General features: G+C 37.7%; 1 protein-coding gene across 2 annotated transcripts in view; it reads left to right on the top strand.

Annotated features, from left to right (window-relative positions):
- The window catches only part of LOC149575899 (ARM repeat superfamily protein), a 307,256-nt gene that overhangs the window by 111,829 nt on the left and 177,405 nt on the right, over nucleotides 1-18,022 (top strand). For both annotated transcript variants that reach the window (XM_089815908.1, XM_089815910.1), the window contains exon 9: nucleotides 5,515-5,914. In XM_089815908.1, coding sequence (XP_089672034.1) covers nucleotides 5,515-5,914 — 400 coding nt within the window. The remainder of the gene's footprint in view (nucleotides 1-5,514; nucleotides 5,915-18,022) is intronic.

Raw genomic sequence — 18,022 nt, 5'->3', positions numbered from 1 at the left:
GATTTCAGAAATGAAACAGGATCTATGCAGAACTTTTGATATGACAGATCTCGGATTGCTTCATTATTGTTTAGGTATTGAGGTTTGGCAAACTGACAACAGTATTTTTTTGTCTTAGTCCAAGTATGCCAGAAGTTTGCTTGATAGGTTTCGAATGCAGGATTGCGAATCTGCCTCCACTCCTATGGAGACTGGTCTGAAATTGTTCGCACAATCTGTTTCTCCTCCTGTAGATGAAACACTCTTCAGGCAGCTAGTAGGTAGTCTCATCTACCTTACTACTACTAGATCTGATCTCAGTTTTGTAGTCAGCTACATCTCACGGTTCATGACAAACCCCAAGACTGATCATTGGATTGCAGCGAAACGTGTGTTACACTATGTACATGGTACTTCAGATTATGGTCTTCTTTACACAAGGACTACTACTCCTCAACTCAGTGGATTCACTGATTCTGATTGGGCCGGCTCAGTTGATGACAGGAAATCTACTTCTGGCTATGTGTTTAGTATCGGATCTGCAGCAGTTACTTGGACCAGTAAGAAGCAACAGGCACATGCACTCTCCTCTACAGAAGCAAAATATAGAGGAGCTGTCAAGGCAGCTTGTGAAGCAGTTTGGCTCCGGTAGATGCTTGCAGATATGCATATTCCTCAAGCAGGTCCGACTTCTTTGTTTTCAGACAATCAAGGCGTACTCAAACTTGTCAAGAACCCAGTGTTTCATGAACGAACCAAGCACATAGAGCTTCATTGCCATTACATCCGACAATTAGTAGAAGATGGATCTATTCAGTTAAGCTATGTCCCTACCTCAGAGCAATCAGCATATATTTTCACAAAACCCCTTGGTCCTGACAAGTTTGTTAAATTCAGGGGATCTATTGGTGTAGTAAATAGATTGAGCATTAAGGGGGGGGTGTTAAAATAATCTTCATATTTCTTTTTAATGCTCACTATTGTATCTTATTATATCTCTGTAAATATTAGAATGTTTCTAATATTTAGGTGTAGTCTAGAATAGAATGTTTCTATTCTATTCAACTCTCCTCTTTGTATATATAGATCAGTTTGATCTCTGATTAATTCATTCAAGTATTCTGCCATTTACATTTGTAATAGGTTTAACAAATATTCTGATTTTGTTCGAAAAATTGTGATAGTATGTGCATTGATGTTGATTCATGCAATTCAATTAAGTTTTCTATCATTGAAATTCATAAATGAGATAATCTCAAAGATACTCGTTATAAATCAGAAAGGATCTCAATGCATTATAGGGAAAAGTAACAACAAGATACCAAAGATTATGTCAGTCTGCATGTAAATCTGACTAAGGGTGGATAGGAGGGAGTTATGGTCTTGAATACACATTTAATCTCAGCCTATTTGCTTATACTATACGACAACAATATTAAAATCAGTGGTAATTCCGAACTATGAATGGCATTACTTCTTTGATGTCTTATTCAGCGAAAAGAAAAGGAAAAGTCAACTACAATCGGGCTTAGACTTAACAGAGAAAGTAAGACACATGACTTGCGATTTTATGTGGCTCTTCCTCCTTCGGTCGGAACTCCTATTTGCCCGCTAGTTGCTAACACAATCGCCGTAGAAACTAAAGAAAATAAATGGGAAGTCGGGTAAGAGAAATATTGAAGGTATCTGGTTGTAAACACCTAGACTCGGCCTAGAATGATTCGCAACAGACAGAGAAATGAGGGAATAGAAGAATGGAAAGAGGAATGATCTCCAAAATCGAATCATGGCATTCTTTAATGGTTGGCCGAGTCTTCTTGGCTACCATCAGTTATCAAGATGACCATTCAAATACATCATAAATTCAAATTTGAAAAGGAGAGAAATAAAGAGGGAAAAGAAAATAAAAAAGGTTGGAAGAAAAGTTGGAAAGATTATAAGACAACTCAAATCGCCAAATATTAAATTGATTTATCTTGCCAAGTGTTAATCGATTAAAAGAAAGAATATTAAATTGGAAAGACTAGAGTTGGAAGATTATAGTTCGAATATTATAATAATTCAAATGTTATTATAATTTGAATATTATTATAATCTTATATGTACATGTAATCTTCACCTTATTAAATTATAATGGTGCCAAATCATTTTTATATTATATGCACATATTTAAATATTTATTAAAATAATATGATGAAAGATCAATTAAATTCCTTTGAGAAACGTTTTATATTTTAACCCAATTATTTTCTCAATTTATTTATTAAAATAGCTCATGCGGGTCCCACAGATGTATCTTGTTTCAAGTTACTAGGTCCTCATCCCATTTGCTTAGTGATGGTGATGCTCCTGCCTAATTCTTTTTTGACAATGTTTCCACGCCTTCGACATGCTTCCTACAAAGAAATTCTCCATAGTTAAATCATATTATCATAATAAATTATTTAATTATAAATGATCGCAACGGTTAACCATCTTAATTCCATGAATTCACGGTTAACGATCAACTAACATATTATATTCACTTGAAATCATAACAACTAACTATCTTACCATTTCGCCGGATTATAACAAATTAAATTGCCAACTGACTTTATGTGAACCTTAACGGCTATATTTCAAATTAGGTTAAAAATTGGGATGTAACAAAGCGGGTTTCAGCAACCTAAGAATATGTTAAACTCAAGTTAGTAATACATTTAAAAATTAAAACATGTTAATATAAACAGCAAAAAAAATTATGGAATCCAATAATATTCAATTATATATTAAATATACAAATTTACCTTCAATAATTCCAAGTCCGAGAAACTCCTAAAAATTGCTTGTGACATATGGTGATTTGTCACAAACATTTGAATCTCTTCAGCTTCCTCATATATCTTTTTTACCCAATCTATTTCGGTGCCAATTGCTTTCATCATTAAATTGAGAGAGTGGACGGTGCATGGTGTCCAAAAGATATGATCATATGTAGACTCTACAATTATCCTTGCAGCCCTGGAAACTTTTGCATTATCCGTGACCACTTGGACAACATTATCATGACCCATTGACTCTATGGCATCAATGAGAATGCGTGAAATAAATTCTGCATTTTTCACTTGCCCTTCACAATCGACTGCCTTCAAGAACGTTGCCCCCTTAGGGCATACAACAATAACATTGATCAATGGACGGTTTCTACAATCTTTCCACCCATCCGAAATAATAGACACATCCGATTGAACCCAAAAATTTGTTATTGGTTGAAGTTCACCCTCTACAGATTTCCTCTCATCATGTAATATGGTAGTGTGCAACTTCTCATAACTAGGCGGTTTGTAACCACTGGGCGCTTCATTTATTGCTTGCACCATCTCCCTAAAATAAGGTGATCTCACAAAATTAAATGAAACACCATTTGCAATTAAACAACGTCTAATTTTGTAATCAGCAATGTCTCTCTTTTCATTTTGGAATGCCCTATCTAGTGGGCCTTTCTTGTGGGTGAGTGGAGATGGGTCCGGGCGACGGATCCTAATGGATCCACAGGCAGGATTACGGATCTTGCCCGTATCCTCATAAATCCATGTGCGGATCTGGATTCGGATTGAACTTGAATCCGGATCCGGGATCCGATACGTGAATCCGACAACTTAGCTTTTATTTTATTTTTATCTTTATTGAGTAGATTCGGCATTAATGTTCATAGCACCTCTTTTCTACCAGGTTCAAATAACAATGTTGCCAAATGTTTAGCGTACAGGGTAAACGGATACTAATCGCATTAATAGACTATAATGTAACATAGAACATAGACTATATTCATATAAGCAGAAATGTAATTCCAATTACAATGATGATTCATAAATCCATTCGGATGATGTACATATACTTCCCAAAGGGGTGACTCAACTGTCACACAACCTTTTGGATACTAACTCAACCCATCAGCTATAATATAGTTTTTACCTACAACACTTGGTAACAAATCTGGAGTTTGTTGAGGAGTTTATTCTCTATTGCTGAGGGTCCGATCTGATTTGAAGGGCTGCGATTGCATTGCCAAGCCCTGCATTCCTATTGAGAGTTTAATTTGTGCTGCTGGAGAGTTGCTGTCACTTCAGAAGGCAATGGTTTGACCTGTTCTGAGCTGCAAACGTCCTAGACAGGGCTGCATTTGTTCCACTAAGGCCCTGCGTTGTATTTTTGAGGCATGCAATTTGATTTTGAAGGATTGTGATCAGACATAGAGAAGCTGTGTAAGAAGTTTCAGTCCCTGCGGTAATTGTTTGGAGGCCCACGCTGCTTTTAATTGGCAAACGCCAGTAATCAGAATGCTGCGAGCAGTTTGTAAGGGGATCACACATACAACTAACCCTATTGTGGCAGCTAAAGAAATTATCAGAGACTGAAGTATGGCATGTAGGAGTGGGTAGTAGCTGTTGGGGAATTTGCTGCATTTTGTCCAGGTTCCATTTGTGTATATATTATTGACTTATGCAATTTCAATTTCCATTATTGTCACATTGTGTAAACAATTTAAGTTGCTTAGCAAGAGGTTAAATTGGCATGAATTGTGCAAATTTTTTAATTGAGCAGAATAGAGAGATTGTTATTTCTTATTAATTCTTTAGCATTGCATTATCTCTATTACTGTTATTATCCAAAAAATTCAAAAGCGTTAATCACAAGTGGAAAGGAAGGCATATAAGTTTGGCAATCTATCTGCATAAGACTATAGATTTGGGTCGGTTTAATTTTGGTAGTGTTAAGATTGCTTCCCAAGTGTTTGACAAAAATGTCAAATGTTTGAATAGTCAAGAAATTGGAGTTAGACGAGGCTATAACCGCCTGGGGTTATTACGGTTTATCCGTATTTTGGGTTCCTCTAGGCCATGCTATTTTCATGTTCCATTTTTGTTGCTGTTTTATGCTCTCTTTTTGTATATATATGTTTCTGTTTGTTGTTTATTGGTCTTATCAACTTAGAACTTCATATATAAGGACAATATTTTCGTATTTCTTCCCACAGAACAGCAACTTGTTTAATCAATTCATGTTAAGGACCAATAATATCTGGTTTGGTGAATACATAGGTGAAAGCGGTTGTTGTTTTCTTCCCAAAACTAGCAGCAACATAATTGCTTCTCTCAAAATCCATTAAAATTCACTATAACCAGCTTTTCTATTTTGCTTAAAGATGCTATCTAATTAGCCATTGTGTTATGCAGCTTTATTATTTTATATAATCTGCATTGTCATAAATCTCTTTCTTGGCTAGTCACTCTGTATCTCTCTTCTTTAGTTATTTATTGTTTACCTATCTGTGAGTAGTTTTGAAAATAATACGAATTACTGTTTTCTCTAGAATCATTTAGATCTTGAGGTATTTTAGTTGAGTCTGTGGAAATTGTTGTTAGGTTATGAATATATCTTGAGATAGTTTCAAAGCACATCAACTTGATTCTGTATAGGAATATTCTGCCATTTAAATTTTTATTTTGAAATCATACACATCAACGTTAACCGTCATTAGTTCTTGTGATGCAGGTTCTGCTTTTCAGCAAGGTCACGAGACTTTATGTGCCTTTGCAGATAGGGCATGCTTGAAATTGATGAAGGTTTTGGTTTCAGTGCAGTGTGTACATCCATATTCATTCAGTAACCAGCATGTGCTTCCTTCTATTTTGGAGTTCTGCTACAAGCAAATCACTGATCCGGATTCACATATTGTTTCATTTGAATCCTTCCTGATACAGTGTATGATTTTATTTAAGTCTGTGCTTGAATGCAAAGATTATAAGTCTAGCAACGCTGGTCGTGTAATTGGTGATGCGGTTATTACTTTGGAGCAAGCAAAGAATAATATTGCCAGGGAAGCTGAGAAAATTGTTCAGACTCTGATGGTCAGTGATCGTGTTATTTTGCTGTGCAATGTACTTATTCGAAGGTATGGTTTGAAACAGTGTACTTAGGTCCATCAATCTTTGAGTGGCGGAATAGTCTTATACATCTGTATATCTCTGTTTACTGAAAATGTGATTTTATTATTATTTTTGATTCATTATAGTCCATAATAGAAAAAACAAAGACTCTATCAATCTTATAGATTCTCCTTCAATTTGTATATTCTCCCATGTGTCAATTACATACTGGTCTGTGAATAACCGCAATATTGTATAGAAATATGCTTATTTTTGAAAAGATGTTCCACTACATGATTAAAAATTGGATTTCTTTTTTTGTTCTTGGGTTATAAAAAGCTCTCACATGGTGTAACACCAATTAGAAATATCAGAATGTTATTTTAAGCATATTGTAGACTTATTGGTGTAAATTTATAATTATGTTAAATTAAGCTGCTTACTTCATACAAGACATTTAGGTTGATGTGTTCTGGAATCTGTGTATTAGTTAATCTATATAATAGTCGTAGAGTGAATCCAATTTGAAAGTAAAGTGTGATGTCATCTAGAGCACGTGTTCAGAATGTTTCAAGATGTTTGACATATTCAGAGATTGTGAGGATTCAAAATGTCTTCTTTATTGATATCTTTTGTAAACATCAACTGATATTTGAATGCAATGGTAACTGGTAATGGAAACTGATAAAGCCAGCAGAATGATCAAATAATTTCTGACAGAGAGATGGATAATATATTCATGTTAAGAAATGACCATTACAATGAGAGGCAATGTAATTATATATTAAAACACTGCAATTATTAGAACATTTGTGATTGGGTAATTACAAAGTCATAAATTAAAGGACCATTATAAATACCTATATAAGAGATTAAGCTCATCTTGAAACTCCAGAAATAAGGATGCAGAAAGAGATTAAAGCTTTTAAATGATTTCTTTTATAAGATTAAAAAGAAGACTCAAGAAAGGGAGTAAATTAAAAGAGCATATACTTTTTGATTAATTTCTTTAACAGTATTGATATTCCTTGAACAAGAGATAAAAAAATCCATCCTTGCCACTGTTTTAAAATCCAAGGCTAGGAGGTGATCATGAAAAGATTAGTTCACCTACCATCTTGTTCTCCAACTTTACGATTAGTTGTTTCAATTTCTTGTGATAGACTTGAACACTCTCATTCTTCCCTTGACGTGTGTTATATATTTTTGCTACCACCTCATCATCATCCCTTAGCAGTTTAAATTCTGCCTCAAAAGCTTTCTTTAGGTCTGCCCATGTTGTTTTTTGTCTGGCTGACAAATCCGTGTACCAATCAATTGCTATGCCCTGCAACATGGCTGGGAAGGCTTTTAGCCAATAGTCCCTCATCAGCTTGCCCTAGAGTCTCCCAGATAGTTATAGATGTTTTACAATGTTGCATTGGGTCTCCTCTTGTGAACTTCGGAAGTTTTGGTTTGTCTGGTGTACTCATCATTTTCCCTCTCGTATTCTTGTTCAGCTGGTTTAGTCCTTGGATGTTCCCTTCTCCTTGCCTGCTAGGTTCACTTGTGTCTGTATTATTGGGTTGTGAGTTTTGTCCTCCTCTGTCACCTTCTAATGTATGAGGGAACTGGTACTCCCTCCTACTTGGGGTGTCTGGTTCTATTTGCACTATGATTACCTTGTCAGAGATAGCCAATCCTCTTATTCTCTACACCGTGTTCTCAAACAAGTTTGCTACTTCTCCTTCAAGGATTTTTTCCTTGTTTGTGCTATGGGAATCATGAGAGTGCTCTGTCTCTCCTATATCATATCACCTTGTTCTGTGGTGCTAGTTATTGGTTCCTTCCCAATGGTACTTCCGCTTGGCACTCCCCCTTGTTGATATTCATTATAGATGATGTGATTTTGTTGATATTCTTGGACAAGATTTTTCAATCTTCGTTGCCTTTCCTTTTGTTGGTGTGCCAACGACGAACGCCTTGCCACCTCCCCACTATCTCCTGCGTGTGTTTCTTTCTGGTGTCTCCCATCTTTATTGGGAAAGAGGGGTATTAAATGTTGAACTAGACGTTCCTTTAGTGGTTTCTTGTGTCTCTTGGCTTCTCCACCAGAGACTCTTCCTATGGTTGCTTGCGTCTCTAGGTTCTTCCTCTCTATGAGTCCTTTGGTAAAATTCTTGTAGGACTTGTTGCCTCCTTTGTTCCCCTTTGGGTGGCCCGTCCTTGTTCCTCCACCTCTATTAACCTTTGTGGGAGTAGTCTTGGAAGATTCATGAGGAGATTGTACACAATGTTGTTCACGGTGAGTTTGTCCTGCTCTGTACCAATGGGGAGAGCTCTTCGTTGTGCCTCCCGTTGAACGTACTCATCTACTGCTACATCCCATGCATGCACGAGATCTTTTTTCAATTGATCCTTCCTCGTAAGTTCTTCCTCCCTAATGTTGGTATTAGTTATTACGGTTTGCTAGTCGAATGGTCGACTCACTACATTTCCTTCTTGCCCTTGTCCTTTCAAACCTCGGGCTTGTACTTCGGCAACGATGCCTGAAATGCTTGAGTCTAATGCGAAGTACATAATTGATATGCCAAGTGTGGTTACAATATCATCACAACATTCATGCTAATAAATGGAACAATACACATGAATGGTAAAATAAATCTTTATCGATTGTACCAAAAGAGTTTACATTACCAATACCAATAATCACCTATATTACCATACCCTTCCAGTTCCAATTGAATTCTCCAAATAGTGCTTAGATTGGTTACTAATACCTATTAACGCGACTCTTGGTACAAGACTTTTCCTAATCACTACTTAATAATTTATTACGAAGTTACCATCTACACAGATGATGACCAATTGGCAACGCCACCACTACACTCCCAAATATTGTAATTGCCTAGAATAGACTTCCTATAAATAGCAAGTCTACAACTAAGACCCTCAATTCCCACTGTCAGCTCACGAGGGTCACGATAATGAACTGATCTAGCTAATTGCGAAAACTTGCTAAAAATGGGGACATATAATCCTTCCTCCCCAAGAATGCTTGTCCTCAAGCTATCTAGTAACAAGCCAAACTCCACCCTCCACCAACGTCCCATAAGAAGAAGCATGTGACATCCTTGTCGTCATTGAACCAATTGCATACGAATAACATCATTAGAACCAATAACATAAGTTGTAATATAGCGCCAAATACTTGTGCTATGTAATAACCCCAATAGGTTATAACTTCTTCAAACACCAAAAATCTTTATACTTCAGTTGTTTGACATTTTGTCAAACACTTTGCAAGCAAGCTCTAATACCATTGTAATGACCCTCCTCAAATCTGCCCTCAAAAAATGCTGATGAAAGCTCAAGGAATTTCATCAAACAATTCACATGCAAAGGACGTATGATTGATATAGTATTTCAGCTAGCTTCAAATGACTTTTTCTTCAATTTGCATCAATGAGAATCTTGTGCTAGAAGACTACAATGGACTACACAATGACCTAACATGAGTGTGCTACTAATTTTGACAATATTCAGTGCATATATATGATCTAAACATGAGAAATGAACACCTACAGCCAACTGACATTTTTACAAACAGTTGGTATGCAAACTAACTAGCTGATAAATAATGATATTAAATTGCTTAAATGGCACCAGCAACTATTATCTTCTTAATTGCAATGAAAATTACAACGCTCATGAAATATGGCCAAGACTTTGGCATTTACATGGATTACAAAATGATAATGCTGGTATGATGCACACTTATAGCTGAAAGCTTATAACACCCTAAAAAACAATACTAACAAAGAACCTGGTTGTAGATGGCTGTAATAATTTTCTTCTATGCTGCCCCTTCTACTTTGCTTTTTTCGAACTGCTTTTTCGGCCTGCTTTTTCGTACCCACTTTTTCAGCCTGCTTTTTCGGTTCCGTTTTTTTCGGACAGCTTTTTCGTACCCGCTTTTTTCAGCCTGCTTTTTCGGACTGCTACTATGTTGAATCTCAAGACCATATCTTTCAATGGCGTCAAGATTTCCAGCTTGAAGGGATTTCGTCCTCCAAACTATTGAGACATAATCTCTAGCAAATTTTCCAATTTCTTTGATATTTCCAAGCATGCTTAAAAGAAGCTCTTCCATTTCTTTTATAGTGTTCTCACAAGAGCTTCATCTTTCGTTTTCTCAATGTGGGATAAAACATAACTCCCTTTATGTAACTTATGTCTCCAATGTGTTATAAAATAAAGGGGACTTTTAATTTAAATATTTCTCACAAACTATACTCTATGCATTAATAAAGTTAAATATTTAAATTTAACTTTATAAAATAGCTTTATCAATGCATAACAAATCTTATCAATGATAAACAAGTCTTCTTATCGATTTTAAACAATTACCATCGACATACCGTTGCCACTGGATGTCCGCCCATGTCCAAGATGACTTACTATAAATAGTAAGTATGCCCAAAGTTGCCTCAAAACCCTTTAGAAAGACCTGCAACCCAAACTATCTAGGCCAAATGGCCTCTAAGCCCCTTTAATCTCCTGGTTAGCCTACAAGAGCGCGGGGAAATAGGCTAACGACAACATCATGCTATGAATGCTAAAAAGGGGACATTACAGTCCGCCCTTCCCAAAATTGCTTGTCCCCAAGCAATGGCCGAACAACAACCCAATCAATCCACCTGGATCCCAAATGTAGTCATGAACTATACTGCTATCAGTCAACATAGGCTCCTGCAACAACCTCTGAAAATTAACCAAGAGGAATCCATAAATGAATCGTGAATCATGGTGCAACTGAACTCCAAATCCACTACTGCCACAGTCAGGAACCCACGAGGCACAAACTCTCAAAATATTAGACCCCAAGTAGAGTAGATCACCCAAACTGTCAACATAATAAACACCATCCACACAACCCACCGTGTTATGCGGAATGCACACTCCAATTGTGCTACAATGGTGACCACTCCCACATGAAACTGCACCATATACAGAGAATCCACACACTGTACATCTACTGCAGTTAACACAACTTTGCAGATTACCGGCCACTGTCTCATAACCATAACACCCATGCACTGCTGATGGTGAATAGTCATTACACGGTAGATAGCAAAAATGAGAGCCCAGTCCAAACCTGTCTGCCATCAACTCCTGAACACATGGATCAAAAGCAAACCGATGAACATATCCTTTAGTATAATGCCTGTAAAAAGAACCAATCTCAGTCAAGACTCATCCTGCAGACGTGATATGACCCACCGTGACTGATCATCAGCTAAGTCAGATGATGATATAGCCAAGGGCGCAAAATCAACAAAATCACTAGTTTCTGTGCCCTTCAAGTCAAACATACCACAATGCTCAGCTGCAGTGCCTAACCCAGCTGAACCTACCTCCAATGGAAACAGACCAAATATGCCAATACTAGTGTCGTGGACGAATATATCCTCATCTCCATTGCCTCTATCAACCTTGACCATGGACATCCTCAGATCACCAGACACCACGGTCAGTGACTGTACAGAATCGAGTAAAGATTGAAGTCGTTCCAACTCCACGGTCACCTCAACTAAATGAAACTGTGACTCCTCGAAAGCCAACTGTGTACTCTCAAGAAACTCAGAAGTCATCTCGAGCTGCTGAGTAAGCTCACTCACCTCACCTTCCTTGACCAATAATGCGTCATATGATGTACTGCCCCACTCCATAAGATAATCTCTGTCGGCTACCAACTGCATATAATTCTGTCTCAGAATCCGAATAGCCTCCCATAAAGAGTGGATCTCTGTCAAGGAAAGATAACTGCCTCCCTGCTCATCACTAGTAGGAGAACCCCATCCATAAATTGCTAACAACTGACGAGCGGCATCGAAATGCTGGCAAGCGATAGCAATGTCTCGCTCACTAACTCTCAGCTGACTAGACACATGATTGTGCTGGCTGGTCAAACTCCTATACTCTACCCCTAGTACACTGTCCAAAGGAGTAACCTCATAATAGCTATCGTCTGTAATACTGCCATCCAAATTCTGCAGTCCAACTGCTGAACTTGTATCATCAAACGGAGTGAATGAAGCATCAACATAAACCTCTGTATCAAAGGAAACTGTTGAGGAGACTAAGTCCTCAAAATTGTCCACAACATCCCCCTGGGTGTCATCTGTAATAATCAGATCCTGGGACTCTTCTGTAAACTTTTTCATATCTGAGAGATCATCAACCCATTCCAACAAGAATGGTCGACTGGATACATGAACAATGCCCAACAAAGGTGTGTAAAAACTAATTCCAGCATCAAACAAGCTGCTGGCATGGATGAGAACTACACTTGGCAAACTACTAATCAAGTTCCATGATGGTGCAACAGATACTACTACCGAAGAATGATAAATATCTCCGGTTAAAACGATCCCAAGTACTAAGATAAGGATCCCAACATCTATTCCATGAACGGAAACCAATTGGCAATTCAAGTAAACTTCTCACCTGAGTAATGTGAACAATACCAACTGACTTCACGAACTTGTCTACAGTCTCTGAATCCGGAGTGTGAATGCTAGACATACTCATATCATCATCAACATGTGACCCGACTGTAAAAGGAAACTGAGTCCCTGCTATATGCGCTAACTCCCGAACTGAACTCACCTCAAGACAACGCTCGTCCACATGTCTCTCAGAATCCTGGAGAGCCAACTTCATTGCCTCCATGCCTTCCTTGATCTGTTGTAAGTTGTCACAAGAAGAACCTGTTGTGACTCCTTTCTGTCTGTCCTGCAGTTGAATCATCCAAATGTGATTCTCAATCAATCCATGTATCCTGTCATGCTGAGATAAAGCCGTGACAATATCCTTGTCCCCTGTCTTCAGCTGGCTTGCCAAACCAAGTGAAGAGCTACTAGCCTCTATCTCATGTGAAGAAGCATCCAACTGTGCTTGATACTCATTTTCTGAAAAGTCCCGAATGCTCACTTTCTGATCAACTGTACTATCCTCAAACATGACAGTATCCTCAACTGTTGTAACTTCATCCACCCCAACTGTATTGGAAATCACTATCTGTGTCAATCACACAATCCGATGTGCCTGTGATATCACCTTCTGATGCTACTGGCTCAACCTGCACAACATCTGTAACCCCTTCTGCCTGTGAAGATGATGCAGATAAATCATTACCTGAAGATGTGCTAATGTCTCCCTGTATCGAATCAGCATGTCTGTTAAACTCCTCATACAAGTTTTTGCTTGTCATAGGGAAGGTACGATCCTTAGGCCTATCAAAGCGTTCAATCACTCTCCGTAAACTCCACATATGAGGTAATGTGTGCATGACCCATAGTGACCATACCATGATGCCACCACTCGTGTGCTAACCCATCCAGGTGAATTGCTGCATACTTAATAGCTTCTTCCTCAGGCATATGGTTCATTTGAAAGTATGTGTCAAGCTTTTGAACCGAAGCTCTTGCTGTAGACTTCCCCGAGCCATCATAATATGGTAACTGAAGTTTCCCTACTTTCTTTTGTAGCTTATAGCTCTGGTTCCTGTCATGTCCACGTGGCATATGGTTCATCCGCACATCTATATACTCCCTAAAGGTGATTGCAACAATAAAATCTGGACCTCCGGCTTCCCAATCTCTCCTCAGCTGGTCCTGTATATCAGTGATCTGGGGCTCTGGTACGGGCTGCTTTGGAGCTCTATGAGGAAATATGGGAATCATGGGCCTCGAACTCACTGTCCTAGCTTGCTGGGGTGCATGACCGAAATTGTTCCCAACTTGTTCGCCTCCATTATGTGTCCCATCCTGATTATTCCCATTCTGATTGTTACCATTTTGATTATTTCCTCCACCTACGTTAGCATTCAACCCCATTTGACGAGCCATCATCTGCATCATAAGCTCCAATCTCTGACTCTGTTCTTGTGCTCTTTGCTCTGCTGATCGCTGTCCCTGTGCTAAGGTGTCTAATAACTGTAAGAATCTTTCCTTTCCTTGATCTGGACTGGCATTCATTTTGTCAAACTTTTTTCTCTCTATCTGGCTAATCCAAATTCCTAATAAGACCTCCACAAGATGGCAGGAAACCGCTCTGATACCACTGTAATAACCCCAATAGGTTATAACTTCTTCAAACACCAAAAATCTTTATACTTCAGTTGTTTGACCTTTCGTCAAACACTTTGCAAGCAAGCTCTGATACCACTGTAATGACCCTCCTCAAATCTGCCCTCAAAAAATGCTGATGAAAGCTCAAGGAATTTCATCAAACAATTCACATGCAAGGGACGTATGATTGATATAGTATTTCAGCTAGTTTCAAATGACTTTTTCTTCAATTTGCATCAATGAGAATTTTGTACTAGAAGACTACAATGGACTACACAATGACCTAACATGAGTGTTCTATTAATTTTGACAATATTCAGTGCATATATATGATCTAAGCATGAGAAATGAACACGTACAACGAATTGACATTTTTACAAACAGTTGGTATGCAAACTAACTAGTTGATAAATAATGATATTAAATTGCTTAAATGGCACCAGCAACTATTATCTTCTTAATTGCAATGAAAATTACAATGCTCATGAAATATGGCCAAGACTTTGGCATTTACATGGATTACAAAATGATAATGCTGGTATAATGCACACTCACAGCTGAAAGCTTATAACACCCTAAAAAACAATACTAACAAAGAACCTGGTTGGAGATGGCTGTAATAATTTTCTTCTATGCTGCCCCTTCTACTTTGCTTTTTTTGAACTGCTTTTTCGGCCTGCTTTTTCGTACCCACTTTTTCAGCCTGCTTTTTCGGTTCCGTTTTTTTCGGACAGCTTTTTCATACCCGCTTTTTTCAGCCTGCTTTTTCGGTTCCGCTTTTTCGGATTGCTACTATGTTGAATCTCAAGACCATATCTTTCAATGGCGTCAAGATTTCCAGCTTGAAGGGATTTCGTCCTGCAAACTATTGAGACATAATCTCCAGCAAATTTCCCAATTTCTTTGATATTTCCAAGCATGCTTAAAAGAAGCTCTTCCATTTCTTTTATAGTGTTCTCACAAGAGCTTCATCTTTCGTTTTCTCAATGTGGGATAAAACATAACTCCCTTTATGTAACTTATGTCTCCAATGTGTTATAAAATAAAGGGGACTTTTAATTTAAATATTTCCCACAAACTATAGTCTATGCATTAATAAAGTTAAATATTTAAATTTAACTTTATAAAATAGCTTTATCAATGCATAACAAATCTTATCAATGATGAACAAGTCTTCTTGTTGATTTTAAACAATTACCATTGACATACTGTTGCCATTGGATGTCCGCCCATGTCCAAGATGACTTACTATAAATAGTAAGTATGCCCAAAGTTGCCTCAAAACCCCTCAGAAAGATCTGCAACTGAAACTATCTAGGCCAAATGGCCTCTAAGCCCCTTTAATGTCCTGGTTAGCCTACGAGACCGTGGGGAAATAGGCTAACAACAACATAAAGCTATGAATGCTAAAAAGGGGACATTACATGCTATCGATGTAGAAGACAAAGTATCACCATAAGACAATTCCATAGGAGGTCTCAGTACGTTTTACTGTGCAAACCTTCTCATCCTGCCAAACATCCAACTTAGGCACAAACAAACTTTGCACTTGATTGAAGTCCTGTACATGTGGATCGAATATGAGGCTGTAAACACCCATCATCGTAAATAAAGCAAGTAATGTTTGATGATTGCAAATAAAACATTTGAATGCGTCAAGTTTCTATCACCACTTCATTCACTTGATCAATTTTGCCAATGTGTTTCAACGTATTGTTTAATGCATAACTCCATTGGGTCCAAACAATATACTTGCAATTACCCTTCACCATTGATCTAGCTAATTTTTAACACAAGCATCATTAGTCACTATTTGCATAACATTAGAGGATCCAACATCTTCTATGATATCCTTCAAAATCTAAAATTGGAAGCTTACACCCTCTTCTCTACCCAATTAATAGCTCTAAGAAAATAAGAGCATTTTGTGCACAGTACAGTGACATTGATGAGTGCCCAATGATTACTATGAGTCCCTCCATTCATAATGATAGAGCGATCATCACTTTTTGAAATTTCTCTCTCTCAACTGTCATTATATTTGTCTTGCAATACTCCTTATCAAGGATGGAGGTGGGTAACTTATGGTCTCCAGGTGGACATATGAAGGACCAACAACAAATGGTCTTTGAACATTTGTTTGAAGTATGGAGAGTGTGCCACATCAAATAGTATGTCATTAGCATAGGAAGATTTTGCAACAAAATTGTAAGCTACATGTTGTGATTGCATATTAAATATGATTGCAACATTAGTGGACCTTATATTTCCTTTTTGAATTTTAGGGTCAACAGCAGCAGCTGCAGGAGTAGCACTAGACAATGATGCATGAGGGTGCAAAGGCGCTATTTGTATTCCTGTTTTCTTCCTTCACCCTCCATGTCTGACCTAGTCACCTTGGCCTTCTCAGCTAATGTTACGGTTTAACAATATTTTACACTTTGAAAAGGCATGCCTCTAAGATGGGAATAAAATCTTGTATAGATGCCTTTGTAATGGTTCTTGAAAATATTGTACAATCATACTCACTCTCAGTTGATTTTTTTTCCATGGCTGTTGCAAACTCTAGAAGAGGTTTTTTGCTTGAGTTAAATGGCCCCTTTGTGTAATCTTTCAAGAAGCTAGAAGGGCAGTGAAATTGATTATTTGAAATACTCACCATCCTTGAACTTCCATGGCATGCTTGTTCAATTTCGATTTCTTGATCCTCACTACCATCATTGCTGCTAGTGTTCATTGTTTTTATATTTATTTTTGGTTGAAAATGTAAATGAAACCTGCAAATAAAGAAAAATAAATCACAAAAAAAACCCTCGTAAGTATTTGAAATTTTGACAAAAGATTAAGAATGCAAAAATAATTAGTATAAAAATGAACAAACATATTGAACCCACCGCAAATGATGGAGAATTTATCTTCTTTTTCTCTTGCCTTCTTTCACTTGGCTTCCCGCAATTGTGCTCTTCTTTTTTCCTTTTCACACTTTGTAAATTGACACAAATGAACTATTTCTTCTTTTGTCTTGTAATGTTGTTTTTGAGTTTGGGTTTTGTGCAACTAGGGCCCACATACCGCTTCACTTTTCATTACTTGTGTCTTTTGTATTTAATGAAAATATATTGTTGTTGGGCTGTAGGAGAAGGTTGGCTGCCCTTGGGATACTTGGGGGCATCTAGGTGTTCTCTATCTATCACAAAGCCGAAGTTCCGATCTTGAGACCCGCAAAGCATGGTGAGCTGTAATGTCTTGTACAGAGGTGGTGTACCCTAGTGGCCATGTGTTTGGGGTCTGTGTAATTGTGGGTGGTCTTGTCCTTGCATGCTTTGCGGATGGAAGATGTGCCCCATGCCCTTAACACCCTGGGTAGCTGCCTTTTTCTCTAGGCCAATTTTTTGGTGTAGCTGTTAGGCCTTAGTTGTAATGTCTCCAATTTTGTGAGCATCAACTTAAGATTATTAGCTTGTTTCCTGACCCTTATAGGCTAATGGAGTTGTTTAGAGGGTCCTTGTATGCAGAGATAGAGGCCAATTCCCATTCGAGAGGTTAGGGACATTCAGGATTGCTTTTCATTTGAGTCAGATTGGCAAACTTACTATTTATACTTTTGGCTAAATTTGCAAGTGACTAAGACTACAACTTACAAAATTGTAATGTTTGGCAACATAGAGTGAGATAAATATCTCCTCTCAGCAATAGTGGAAGCTCCCTTTTTACCTAGAATGATTCTTAGGAGCTCTAGCGAACCATGTTAGGTATATCTAATAGATGAAGTTGTGGATTAGATTTTTGTTTACTGGAAAACGAAATTGCAATCTGTACAATCAACAATATTGCAGTCCTAAACTTAGACTCATTTGTGGCAGGCCTGTTCCTTCAAGCAAATTGGATTTCCACTGCTGTGAAGTTGGTGATTAAATGTAAATAAGGAACAGAATATAATATTGCTGATATTTTTTCCAGATTGCCAAGGGCTAAGAGAGATGAAAGTGCATAAGGAATACAAGCAACAATATGGAAAAT

This window comes from Cupressus sempervirens, chromosome 1, assembly GCF_028749045.1.
Source record: "Cupressus sempervirens isolate cs-2001-9-10 chromosome 1, ASM2874904v1, whole genome shotgun sequence".
Classification (NCBI taxonomy): Eukaryota; Viridiplantae; Streptophyta; class Pinopsida; order Cupressales; family Cupressaceae; genus Cupressus; species Cupressus sempervirens.
This window is presented reverse-complemented; position numbering and strand designations above follow the sequence as displayed.